The sequence below is a fragment of the Argentina silus genome (assembly GCF_951799395.1).
Source record: "Argentina silus genome assembly, chromosome: 2".
Taxonomy (NCBI): Eukaryota; Metazoa; Chordata; class Actinopteri; order Argentiniformes; family Argentinidae; genus Argentina; species Argentina silus.
This window is the reverse complement of record NC_139656.1, coordinates 8,693,375-8,706,664: the sequence shown is the minus strand read 5'-3', so window position 1 is coordinate 8,706,664 and position 13,290 is coordinate 8,693,375. Positions and strand designations below refer to the sequence as shown.

General features: G+C 39.7%; 2 protein-coding genes across 3 annotated transcripts; one reads left to right on the top strand and one right to left on the bottom strand.

Moving 5' to 3' along the window:
* Window positions 1-252: 252 nt before the first annotated feature.
* On the bottom strand, window positions 253-2,136 carry znhit3 (zinc finger, HIT-type containing 3). Of its 2 annotated transcripts, none has more exons than XM_083664923.1 (5): window positions 1,980-2,136; window positions 1,781-1,812; window positions 1,607-1,675; window positions 933-1,016; window positions 253-753 (listed from the first exon to the last, which is right to left on the bottom strand). In XM_083664923.1, the coding sequence occupies exons 1-5, from the start codon at window positions 2,045-2,047 to the stop codon at window positions 563-565; spliced, it is 444 nt and encodes a 147-aa protein (XP_083521049.1). In that variant the 5' UTR covers window positions 2,048-2,136; the 3' UTR covers window positions 253-562. The 2 variants fall into 2 exon arrangements, with proteins under 2 accessions (XP_083521049.1, XP_083521050.1); XM_083664924.1 differs by having other exon boundaries at window positions 933-1,013.
* Window positions 2,137-4,693: 2,557 nt separating this feature from the next.
* Window positions 4,694-12,910, top strand: vkorc1l1 (vitamin K epoxide reductase complex, subunit 1-like 1). The gene is made up of 3 exons (XM_083664939.1): window positions 4,694-4,924; window positions 7,456-7,565; window positions 9,244-12,910. Exons 1-3 carry the CDS (start codon window positions 4,734-4,736, stop codon window positions 9,468-9,470), a joined length of 528 nt encoding a protein of 175 aa, XP_083521065.1. The 5' UTR covers window positions 4,694-4,733; the 3' UTR covers window positions 9,471-12,910.
* The last annotated feature ends 380 nt before the right edge of the window (window positions 12,911-13,290 follow it).

The window sequence follows — 13,290 nt, the reverse complement described above, 5'->3', positions numbered from 1 at the left end:
AAGTGAAAAAAGGTCCCCCTCCCTTTTGTACAAGTAAAGCTGGTTTACCAGACACAGTTTAAGCCAAGTGCTGGAATGTCACACTTTAAATGGAGATTTTCTAGTAAAGATGTTTTTGACAAGGCAAACAAGTCTGTAGTGTCCAGCATACCAAGTCATAATCTCAAGAGCTTAAATCAACCTCACAAATTAAAGGCTTTAATGGGTTCTTCTTTTATGTTGATCTTAGAACAACTTCACAGTTTCTACCAGTCTGTTTCAGAGTTTTATTCGGTCAACAGAAAAGTAAGTAACTACAAAATACTAAATTACTTGACGCAATATGGGTCATACTTTGAAAAAGGTTGAGAAAATGTGTTCATTTTGTCTAAAATGAACAATTGTTATACAATCATCAAGTATAAGTAACAATCAGACAACAATCATATAGCAAACAAAAATAGAATGCAAGAATGATCTACTAAAATGATTACCTCTGATGTCTTTCTGTAGTTAGTATTACAGTAACATGACCAAAACACATTTAAGTACAGTATGTCACTGAACACATTAATGCTTGAATTCAATGGATCTGGTTACCATTCCCATCATTTATCTCAACTATTTTCAAGCACTGGTCTGAAAACTCCACAAACAGAGGCTCCTGCATGGCAGACTTCATGGCATCTGCTTTGCTGTCTGCCGCATCAATGGTGCACATTAATTGACGGAGGTGGGGGTTAAGAAGCAGATCTCTCAGCTCCTCAGATTCACCTGAAGAGAAGGACAAAAACAATTGCATTAAAGAATTAATTCAAAACATGACTAATCAATGACTAATCCATAAATGATTACAACAGTAAGAACATGAATGCAAGGTGATAATATCATGTATATCATGAGGATCACTCAGTGTTCAACCTATAAATGTCTTCTAAATCAGTGTGTTGTACCTAATAGTTGAAGCCTCTGGAGTGGAACTTTATCTGCTTGGTTTTCATCATCAAGGAGATCTTGGACAGTCCAGGGTTCCTCTGCTATAACAATGAGGCAAACATTATTTATATCCTACTGAGCTTTCAATTCAATTGTATTCTTTGACATATACACTCACTGAACACTTTATTAGGAACACTATACTAATACTGCATAGGGCCTCCCTTTGCTCTCAAAACAGCCTCAATTCTTGTTGTGCGTGAAAATCTTAGGAGATCAGCAGTTTTAGAAATGCTCAAACCAGCCCGTCTGGCACCAACAATCATGTCACAGTCAAAACATTTGACAAGACATTTTTCCCCATTCTGCTGGCCCATATCTGCAGGATTTTATGCATTGCGCTGCTACCACACGATTGGCTGATGAGATAATTACATGAAAGAGAAGGTGTACAGGTGTTCCTAATAAAGTGTTCGGTGAGTGTATATGTTCCCTGATGATAATAAAACAGAACTGGCACTGACAAGCAACAACTGCCTTGACTACTGAATAGCATATTCACTTCCAGGTGCTGTTATAAGATAGTAGGTGCATTTCAGTCGGACAGACAAAAGTGGCACAGAGAGTTGCTTTCATCTCAATTATTATTTGTTGAGGTCTAAAAAGAAAAATACAAAACCATCAAACCTACCATTCCTGTAAGCTCCTTCTATATCTTGAGCAGGGAGCACGGTCTGTTTACGAATGGGTAGGCAAGTATCTGGATAAAAGAGCATCAACATTACTCACTTTGATTGATCTTTGACTGTGATGAGCAGAATTTGAATGAATTCAAGGTTCTCATAATTAACCACTTGCTTCTTACCCTTATGTGTCTTGTAACAACTCAGCGAACAACTGGAGAGGAGAGAAACAACACAATGTATTTTCATGAGGAGAACATTTTCCTTCTCAGTCACAGATCAACAATACTTAGCTAGCTAGCTAGTTAGTGTGTATAACCTGACGATTATAGCTAGCAGTTGTAGGCTGGATTTTGGTCAAACGCGCCAGAATATACTCACTATCTGATGTAACAGGCCGGACATCGATATTTTAGTGTCTGTCCACTACACACAATGCAGATTTGCATTTTAAGAATAGTAATGCAGCTTCACTTTGGATGAAAGTTGTGCTTGCTGTGCTCAGTGCTGTTGCATTAGCTACCTTAGCTAGCTTATAAACACATGTTGAAGAAGGAGGAAACGTAGAAGCAGTGATCACGAGGAAAACACCATCCAATGGCAGTGCGGTACTTTTAGTGACACCTACAGGCCATGGAGAGTAACTGCCACACGATTTAAAAGGTCTGTCTGTCCACAGCCCTTTTAGGTAGGCCTGCTGTATGGTTCTCTGGTCTGTCAAGAGAACATAACATCTTCCAAGACTCAAGACCTCTGAGCAGAAAAAAACAACAACTTTCAGACAGACAAGTTTGCTCTTAGATAGTTCATCAGATAGTGACAGTTCATCTGATTTTAAGCACTGTACCTCTGTCTCCAATTTTATGCTGGAATCAGAATTGCTCCAGGCAGTGGTCATAACCAAAAAAAAATGGTATGGTAAGAGGTATGGAAGAGTACTTCGAGAGGGAGAGGAGGAGCTAGAGAAAAGGGAGGGTGGACAAGAAAGAGGTGAGGAGAAGGGAGATGGAGAAGGAGTTGAAGAGGATAACAAAGGAGATGGAGAAGAAAAAGAAAATGAGGGGAGAGAATGAAAGAGAAGACTGAGGAGAGGGCTGATCTCCATGACCTCACCAAACCATTGATACTAGTGTATACTGATATAACTCCAAACTAATCCAGATGCATTTTAGGCCAGGTAAAAGCCTTGATTGATCTTTGACCAAATTAGATTGGAAAAGCACTTTTCTCAGGGCCAAAATCTCTGGATATCCCAAATAGGCCTTAGATATAAATAAAAATAGGCTTAGACAAAATAAATGACAAGGGTTTTCAATTAGCAATGTTTTTTGGGGGCTCATAGGACCACCATTTGTGTAATATAAATGAAGACAACTTCATGATCACGGCAAGATATTACCTCTTTATTCAACTTAAAATTTTCAACCATTTATTCACAAGTAATACACTAAACAGTAACATTACTATGAAGACTCCTAGAGGGCTACATCCATTCAAAAGCAACTATTATTGCACACTGCTGTAACATGGAGACCACCCACGTCGTGTTACAGTAGCAAATGTGCGCTTTCGTGACAAAATGCCAAGGCGTGCTCCCAGGCCAGTTGATCGTCACCGGACGTTTTCTGGGTCAAGAAAGGCAAACAAACATATTGGACCAAGTTCAACTTCATATCTTCAGTTGTGTTTCAGTCCTGGATAAGTCCTGTATACAAAAATGAATACAAAAGAGTTACATTCGTCATGCATCTTCGTTGTGCGTCACGGCAAAAATAATGATAAGCTTCTGTCAACCACTAAACATTCTTTTAACATAAAAATGGCAGCTTTACAAATAAAATAAGACAGATCAAGTTAAAGTTCTACCTGCAGAATGTATTTCAAGTTGATGAACTTTTGGTTCTTCTGCGTTTCAGTTCGCTGTTTTGGTATTTTTCAGCGATCTTTCGCTCGTGCCCAGCAGGGATATGGCGATTGGTGTTAAGTCCGATTTCTCTCTTAGTTCTACCTTTTCCACCAGCGTGACATGCATATTCGGTTAGATTGTAGTAATCATATTGATCATAGTGTGCTTCTTCGAAAGAGGCAAATATTTCGATGTCTGTGGCCATGACTGAGGACAGTGTAACGTTAATGTCTATCAGCAACACTGCACAAAGAAAGTAAACAGATTATGTCATCCAATGTTTATATTCATGGTGTCACATGACCAAGAAACGATCTGATTTGCCTTTGAGAAGGTGTCCTCGTTTTGCAACGCGGCGAACCCCGTTTTTCCCAGTGGGGTATAAAATTAACTCATTTCGGTCAGTTTACCAATTCTGTCTGTCCTCTACACCGAGTTAGAAATGGACTAAACAATGCATGACCTAATTTTCATCATATGATGTTTCTGAAATTGATTCATAAATTAACTTTCGACTAATAACCACTCCGAGGTATCGAGCTATTTAGTCACCGCGAGTAGTCACCACTGAGAGTCAGTATGGTATGACTACTGAAGTGAATGCTATTGAACCAATAATGTACACTGTATGTATGTCTGTGTCTCTTTCCCCGCATAAGTGTATGGCAGTGATTGCCACAAATGTTGAATAGAGTGTTTAATAATGTCTTCAAAAACTATTCCATTAGAGGTAGCCTATGTAGAGTTGAAGTTAATGACAATAAACGTGTCCCATGTATGGCAGCTTTAGACAAATTACAGAAAATGTAGGCCTACACATACAACCCATTTCGCAAATGTCTAATTGTTCTTGCTGGTCTGGACATTTGTCTGTAACTAGTAGTTAATATGATGGTTGGGGTATAGTAGTATCATATATGAAAGGATTCATGATACACACAGTTATTCAATGGGAAAATTGCCAATAATGTTTGAAACCATGCCACAGGTCAATGCTTATTGCAATGATCGTAATTCGATTACATTTATGTATTTTTTTTTATATTATCATCATTTTGTCTGTGGAAGACAACTGTCACAGGCTTTTGTAGACAAGAGGTGGCGAGACGGGTGACATTTTCCTGACACGCCCCTGGCGGTGTGGCTAGTTCTACGCTTTTCCACGTCGCAGTCTCCCTGTCCCCAATGGTAAGCGGCTGCGTGTACGAGTCGAGCTAGTCAGGAGAAAGATGGCGGCGCCCGTCCTGAGAGTGTCCACCCCTCGATGGGAAAGAATAGCCAGGCTCCTAGTTTGCCTATTGGGCATATTTTTGTCCCTATACGCCTTTCATGTGGAAAGGGAAACGGCTAGAGACTCGAATTATCAGGCCATGTGCGACGTGAGCAATTCTATCAGCTGTTCAAAAGTCTTCACCTCAAGGTAATTTGAATTCAACAGCGGCGCCGACTAGGGAAGCTAGCACTGTGAGGCTGGGTGGTTTGGAGGCATCATTGTGGGAAGGGCTGCGCGGGTTGAACTGTCAAATGTTGACCAAGCGCCCCTTTATCTGACGTACAGCTAAGATTTCTTTACAAACGAGTATTACTGTGCTCCTATAAGTTACACAATATACACCAAGAAGCTAGCTTACACTAACTTCAACAAACTAGCTAGTTTAGCTCGGTAGCTAGCAAGCTAGCCTGGTTTTTGTTAGAAGCTGTCACTCTGGTTAGCTAGCTGGCTAGCAAAATTGCTATCGTTCGATAACTTACTGATATCAGCTAACTAACTCCAGCCAGCATTACTTTGTTCGCTTGCAAATATCTGCTCTCCATCATTCTGATTTGCTGATTAGCAATAACAAATAGCTAGACAGATGAGATGGCTAGTTTTGTGTGATGCCTGTCTTGCAGCTACTAGCTCGCAACATACCAAGCCAACTGACCACATCTCCAGCTCCTATTCACTAACATGTCTTGTCATTTGAATGTTAATAAACTGTTGTTTTATTTAGCTACGATGTAATGAACGATGTAGTAAACGGGTTGCATGTAGCTAGTTATTATACGAGCTAACGTTTTCTCCTTCATCATCTCGTGATACTGACTAGTACTACTAGTAGTACGGATAGCTAGGCGTAACCGTTCAGTCAGTGTTGAAAACTGAATTAATGTGTAAGGCCAAACAATTAAAATAGACTAACGTCAACAAAAACACAAACTGTCAATTCAGGATAGGGCCAGTCTGCTAAACCTGAAATGAGTAGAAAGGTCATCAGGCATATCTGCTATGATGAGAGAAACAGATCTTTAAGATACAAGTCAGCTGATATTATTGGTAGTAGTAGTAGTATAATACTCAGTGGTTTTCATCCATTCATCCCTAATATTGTCACTGACACTCACTGTCTAAGATTGACAGGTGCCCTAGTGGCTATCTAGGTCATAGATATACAGATGCTGACAGGCAGTGGTAGGTGACTGGGGGAAAGACCAGGAAGAGCTTTTTTAGACATAGTTTGAGAGTCATGAGAACGACACTGCTGTGACACTCATCTCTTCCTCAAGCATGCCCGGCTGCTGAAGGCTATCATGTGACGCCTCCAATGGCATTGAATAGGCTAACACTCAAGCAAATAACCTGCCCTTAGAGACTGCTATCATCACACAGCTTCTCATAGAAAGGAGGTATTTTTTTCTTAGTCTGTGTGGTTGTGCTCATGTTAAATCAAGGAAGGGCATCATATTAAAGGAAGTTCACGATAGTAAACTATACCAGGTATAAATAGTATGACTTTGAAATATTCGGCCAATAGCATTGGTCAGCATTCCTAGAAATGTCATTGTTAATGCCTTGAGAATGTGTCATTTTCCTCTGGGTTCAGAAAGCCATGCCGTATCTAAGTTCTTCACACTATAGTGTGGCCTCTTATGGCCTCTTTCATGATCATAATACCCAACCAGGAATACTGATTAAGCTGCCTGTTGTCAAACTGAAAATAGCTTGTGACAGACAGTGTAGCCTTCAAGATTGAAACATTCAGTATCCTTATCCAGATAGACTATTCCTCTTTTTCACATCAAGGTTGTTGATACTATATGTGTTTTATTTCCTGTTGTTGACTTTAGAAATACTTCTGAATTGTTGTTTTGTGAAAATGGTAATACATTTAAGTTTGGTGTAATTGGATGGCTCTGCTCTGTATAGCCCCCCCCCCCCCCCCCCCCCCCCGGTTAATTACAGAGCGACCAATCAGGTGGAGACTGGGATGGTGGGTGGGATGACCAACAAGTATTACTCTCATAGCCAGTGGCGTCACACTGTTTAACCATGGTGGTGTTGAATAACCGTATGCTTTAAGCCTGTCATGTGATGAGGTTTTGCATACGTGTGAATCAGCGCCGTTCGACTTAAAGTGTCCCGTCTGAACTAATGCAGGCTTCATTAGTGTACAATATATTGGTCAAATTAGTCTTTTCTAATCATACGGGAATAGCTTTGCTTTTTAACTGGTCTTGGTTGCTTTGATTGCCCAGATGCAGTGCCTGCCTATTTGATGTGAATGTAATTATTTCTCAGCATTGTATTTGGATATCCAAACATGCATTACTAGCACCAGAGGGTGTGCCACTCAAACTCTGGGTACTTGATTATCTTGCTTACTTGATTATCTTGCAGACCTCTGGAATTCCTACTAACCTAGGTCACAGTAGATTCAGTGAAATCTAGCTTCAAATCTATTTAAGAATATGGTAGAGATTAGCTACAACTGCAAACTGAAGTTTCCCCTTTGGGTTGCACAAAAACAGGAAAACACACCACCGCACTCTTATCACTGAATAAAAACCTTCAAGATAACCAACTTGTTTGTTGTGTGGTTCCTTCTTGCGGAAAGTTTAAATTAAGTCAAAAATACTCACCAGACAATATGTTACAATGACATTTCTTTTTTCTAATATTTCTCTGTGTAGGTGGGGTCGAGGATTTGGACTGTTGGGTTCGATCTTTGGAAACGATAGTGCAATGAACCAGCCAAACAGTGTCTACGGAATTTTCTTTTATGTCTTTCAACTGTTACTAGGTAAGATTTCCACAAGCTTATTTGTAAGTACTGAGAATGTAGGTGACACATCTCTAAGAGCTATTTGTACTGACACATCACTCTCTGCTAGACCCCTCTTCTATATTTGACTTCCCCCTAGAGGTTAGACTATGAGTGTAACTTAAGCTCCCTGTTGTAGTGTACTCTCTATAAAATGATGATCTCTTGACCATGTCCATCACTATGTAACTTACTGATTACGGTAGACATCATTTTTAACTTGCAAAAAGCACTCAAATATGGATGGATATACTTGTCACTCCATGTCATTGATATGTGTTTTTAATTCAACCAACAACTCTTTTTAAATAAAGCTGAGACTTTTAGACCATTTTATAATTTGGCATAAGGATGACATGTTTTAATAGATGCTTCCCCTAATCCCCTTCTAAGGGCCCCCCTCCAAATGTCATATTAAGTCATACACTCGATGTCCTTGTGGCAGGTTTTGCTGTCTCAGTCATGCTGGTTTGGTGTGTTTCCCTGCTGACTGGCCCATGGGCCTGTTTAGCCACCTGGTACTGGCACAGAACAAGAGGCCCTTTTACCCATATCAGTTACTGCTCAGTCTGATTTGACTAACACAACAATGGCACAGTCAAACTGGCTAGTGTGGTTAGTCACAATTTTCTTAGTAGTTGTGAAATGCCTTTTAGAGATAGAGGCCACAATGGTTGAAGGGTGAGCATGTGAAGGAGTCTGAGGAAAGAGATGGGCTTTACATATACGTAAGCTAATACAAAAGACTTTTCTTGAATGTAATAAAACTAAATCTGTGTTTACTCATTTGCATATATAGTATTTAGGCCTACCTATACTCACAGCTTTAACCTTCCTCTTTACCTCTCCTGTCATTGTACAGTATGTGTGAGCTCTATGTTTGTCCCTGTCCCTTAATATAATTTCAGCACTATGAATAGAAGCCTGCACCAGAACGTGTGTGTGTGTGTGTGTGTGTGTGTGTGTGTGTGTGTGTGTGTGTGTGTGTGTGTGTGTGTGTGTGTGTGTGTGTGTGTGTGGAGTGTCCTCTGCTCTGCTCTCGAGAACCTGTCCTTCTTTAACCAGAGGGTCCTGCTTTCGGCTCAGTGTGGCACTGTGTTAAGATCACCTGTCTCCTCTGCAGCAGAGGGGTGCAGAGATTTGAGGTGGCCACTAGTACAAGGTTACAGACAAGGCCTATTGCTGCAAGGTGGTTGCTGCAGTCTTTCCCCCAGAGGCCCTTGCTGCAAGACTGGGGGCTCAGATTTAAGGGTCAGAGGATGTTTTCTGTGGCCAGGTGTCCAATCTCTGTATTTATGTTTGTCCTCAAGTAAGAATAAGCAGATGTGACAGATAGGCTAGCCTAGATAGTCTGAGACTTAAAGCTGATCTCTCACAAAATCCCATGTCAAGTCTGATTCAAGTGTAAACAGAACACCAGTTTTAAGGCTGTCATTTAATTCAATAGAGTACTTTAGAATCTAGATAACAAACTCTATCATATAAATGTTTTGCAGCAGCCAAACATATGGGGTAAAATTATATTGTATCAGTGAAATGTTGTTTTCCCTTTTTATTTTAAAATGGGCAAAAATGATTGTGTGTGCGTGTGCATGCTTGTGCGAACAGCCGTGTATAGCATTTCTGTCAGCAGCCTAAGCCCTGTGTCTCATTGCAGGAATGACCGTCAGTGCGATGGCTGCCCTGATCCTCATGACGACGTCCATCCTATCGGTGGTGGGCTCACTCTACCTGGGCTACATCCTTTACTTCGTCCTAAAGGACCTCTGCATCATCTGTATCACCACATATGCACTGAACTTCATTCTCTTTATTCTCAACTACAAGCGACTGGTTTACTTGAATGAGGCCTGGAAGCAGCAGCTCCAAGCCAAAGAGGACTAAGATGTAAAGAAAGCAAGAAAAATATAACAAACAAAAAAGAAATGTGACCTCTGAACATTTGACTTGCCACCAGGAGACCTTGCTTCCAAACAATGTGTATTCTGCTGTGTGTTAAAAAAGAAACAAGAAGAAAATGACGTAAAAAAAAAAATGGGGGGGCCAGACATCTCAAGTTCATTGCATACATGGAAGGATTTAAAAATGGAAAAAAATATTTTTCAGTTTTATTTTCTTTTTTCTTTTTCTTTATACTCCCCACATAAGGGATGGGGTTTGGAGGAAAATGCATTCAATTCAAGCAAGCAGAAATAAGTCTTCAATGCAGAAGATGGAGGACATCCCTCTCTTGAACAAAATGGCCAGAGAATGGAAGAAAACTAGGACTTACAAGGTGTTTACTTGAAATAGATAGGAAGGTCCTATTCCTGCACACCGGAGCTGTACTAAAACCTGAGCGGAACTGAATAATGGGTCTAAAAAATAAAAATGCATGATCATGAGGTTATCGTACCGTTTGCAGATATGATTCCATGAGGAGGGAGAAAAGGATTAACAACACCATAAAGAATAGAGTTTTTTATGTTTACACTTTACAGCAAGTTTCTTTTGGACCACTAATATGAAACATGGGAGAATGTGAGAAATTGTGTGTAGATCAGTTTGATTATTGTTTCTCTCTTTCTTTCTTTTTTTTTTTTTTTTGCAATTCTGTAAATAGCTGCTGAGCAATATTCCAGGCTAGATTGTGATTTAGTGTTGACATAGACTTTAAGTAAAAAAAGAAAAGAAAAAAAAAACACCAACAAAAAACGAAATAAGGAACAAAAAAGTAATTGAAGTCATCATCTGGGTGAATAAGTCTGAAGATGTTTGCAGTCGGTGTGTGACATCTTATTTCCTGCAATCCCAGCGAGGCATGCTGCTCAGTGTGGATTCATTGTTATGTGCTCACTGATCAGTCTCATCTCTTCTCAAAAGTCACTGAGGTCAAAAAGCACGTGAAGTCTTTCCTCAAGGGTCTCCAGAGCAGGTTCAGTCTCCTGACAAGACTACTCTCCATAACGGCACCACCCTCACTGTCTTTTTTTCTTTTCTTCTGTTTTAAGTTGTGTGTGAAAAGCATTCCTGCCCACCACACACTAGGAGTGGGATCCATAAAGACGTATGTGCCTAAAAGAGACGTGAAGTGAATTACCTTTATTTTTGGGAGGGATGTATGTAATGTATCACTACTCTTTCTCATCTTCTCACCTACTGTTACTGTATAAATCCAGTTTTGTTTTTTTAACTTAATTGTATGTCAACTGAAATGCCAGTATAGTGTCTCACCGCTCTCCTATATAGTCTAACTTGGTAGCGCAGGCTGCCAAACTGTGATAGTGTGTCAGCTCAAGGCTAGTCCATTCAGTTACAGCAAAGACATCCAAGATGTTTACAGAAAGAAACCAAGATAAACTAATTTCTGCAGGTTGTTTTTTTGCTTGAGTAATAAAGACTCAATGTTCTGTCTCTTAGTGGTACCACAGTACTCAGTGCTCTTGCCACTACCTCTCAGTATTGCCCACGGTGTGGAACCAACCACCCAAGCCAGTTGGATCTTCCATAACCACCACCAAGGGAAGCAGATTAGAGATGGATCAGCTAAAGCCATTCAAACACAATTGATGTTATATTTGTTTGTGAGTTTCCTTTCCAGATGTATAGTACAACATTCCATGGCTTCAACCATTGGATAATCTAGTGTACAATCAGTATCTCATTGATACTGTTTAAATTAGCACTTGACATGTTATGGCAGGTTTCTACAAAACTGGTTTATGATTTAATTTCCCTTAGTTGCAAGATGGTGTTCATGTCCCTATATATGTCTATCATGGAATGCATTTTCACTAGAGGAGAGTTGAAGACCTCTGCCTGGCTTTAACGTAAGACAACTGATGCAAAATGTCTGCTTTATGTGTTAACTGCACCAGTTTATCAGTTGTGAATGAGTGTGATATGTGCCTGCTTGGTCAGTGGGTAAAGGTAATATGTATGTTCATGGAATATGAGGTACACTGTTACATGTTGTTTGCATTGTGACTCACTAGCTTTGCACTTCATTGGTATTCTAAATCTTATTAAAACAGTATTCCCTGTTGAACTTGTATCAGAATTTTAGAAGTTCCAAACTCACTAAATTAGATCATTGACCACACCATTTTGTCAATGTGCATCAGGAAAAAGCTTGTACATTGACATGAGGTAAGACTCCTTGGAGTAAACTTACAGTTGTCTGTACAAAAAAAAACAAAAGTACACATCCTAAGGGTGACCTTGTCCATGTCGGCAACCATTGTAGGTCCACAAACTTGTTTGAGAAGCGTTTGTATGTCAGTGCTATTGAGTCTGATACTGTAGAATTTGTGAGATTAGTTGCTAAGACTAGTTGCTCAGTAACTTGTTCCATAGAGGTGGATGGGGTGTGTTGAGGATGTTGAGTAACACAAGTCAGTTTCTAGACGCTTGCCGAATGTGTTCCTAACCTCTTGGAAAATCACGTTGTGATTTTTTTTTAAAGTAGAATGAGAGGATAAACTATTAATAAAGAAAAATAGAGCTGTATCCAAGTGTCAAGTGTTGAATTAGGCCCCAAGGTATAAAACCACCTGGTGGTGGTCGCTGCATCACTAATGCCATCAGAAGTGCCTTCTGTTTGATCACTGGGCCTTGAACAGATGAAGAGCAACAGTAAAGCCTTGTAGAGTGAAGAACGATGACAGTAATTGGCTCCTGCTTGCCTTCCGTAAGATGTAGTCTGATAATTGGAAACCCCCAAAGACTTGTTGTCGACAGTGCAGTATACACCTTGTGGGTTAGAAACCGTACAAAAGCCCTGTCTTGTATGAATGGCCGTTAACGTTACTTTCTTTTTCTCCACCCCATTACATTTTCATCTTTTCATTTTTCTTGTTAGAGCTAGGACACATTGTTTCCTATAAATACATTTTCTGTCAAAACAACAAGATTGTAAAGTTATTTTTTCTGTCTGACTGTGACTAGTGACATTTGAATTTCTCTCCTAATGTAGTATGAATGGGCTCTCCATTGTTGATTAAGCCCTTTAGCTGTATCGACTGTTAACTTAATGGGTTATTTTAGTAGAAAAAGGATTGGAGGTCTAGGAATCCATGTGTCAGCGTCAAATTCCTTTTCAATCAAGTTTCTTTATTGGAAGAAAACTGTGTTTAGGTTTGCTTCTGTATTTGCCAAATATAAGTTTTAAAATGCTGTATTTTCTTACATGGAAAAGTGTTACATGAATGGTAGAAGGGTGCAGAAACAATCGGATGAAATCCACTATTTGCTTACCTTGTGGGAAACTATTGCAAAAGTTGACACTACAGTGAACATTTTAAATTGTGTCATTGTTGTGTGGAAATGGTCTACCATTAAAACATTCCCTCTGAAGTGACTTCTGTAGTGCTTTTTTATGATCTTTCCAACTCTCAGGTATTCATGCATTTTGCAAATCAATAATAAGCACCTTGGTATTTAAGTTTGTTTTATTTATAATAGTGTGCAAACAAGATCCAGTCATACCAATTAAAATGACCTAACAGACATGACATTAGCGGTACATTCCAATATACTACATCCCCTTTGAAGGATTGAGGATCTAAGGAGCACACATGTACATAAGGCTCAGTCCTCCTTGTTTTAGAGGGCTACCAGGTTTGATAGTTTAAGACATTCTTATAGCTACTTATATAAACGAAGGAAAGTCTGAAGGTCCACAATACATGTCACAACCAGTAAACCATAAGATGGTAAAAGGATT

What these genes read in the sequence shown, in the direction of transcription:
- znhit3 (XM_083664923.1), bottom strand. Translation starts at nt 2,047, where the DNA reads ATGCAAATCTGCATTGTGTGTAGTGGACAGACACTAAAATATCGATGT. An exon ending in TTGTTACAAGACACATAAGG is followed by an intron (nt 1,676 to 1,780) that starts GTAAGAAGCAAG and finishes TCTTTTATCCAG; the next exon opens with ATACTTGCCTACCCATTCGT. An exon ending in CCAGAGGCTTCAACTATTAG is followed by an intron (nt 754 to 932) that starts GTACAACACACT and finishes CCTTCTCTTCAG; the next exon opens with GTGAATCTGAGGAGCTGAGA.
- vkorc1l1 (XM_083664939.1), top strand. Translation starts at nt 4,734, where the DNA reads ATGGCGGCGCCCGTCCTGAGAGTGTCCACCCCTCGATGGGAAAGAATA. An exon ending in TCAAAAGTCTTCACCTCAAG is followed by an intron (nt 4,925 to 7,455) that starts GTAATTTGAATT and finishes TTCTCTGTGTAG; the next exon opens with GTGGGGTCGAGGATTTGGAC. An exon ending in TGTCTTTCAACTGTTACTAG is followed by an intron (nt 7,566 to 9,243) that starts GTAAGATTTCCA and finishes GTCTCATTGCAG; the next exon opens with GAATGACCGTCAGTGCGATG.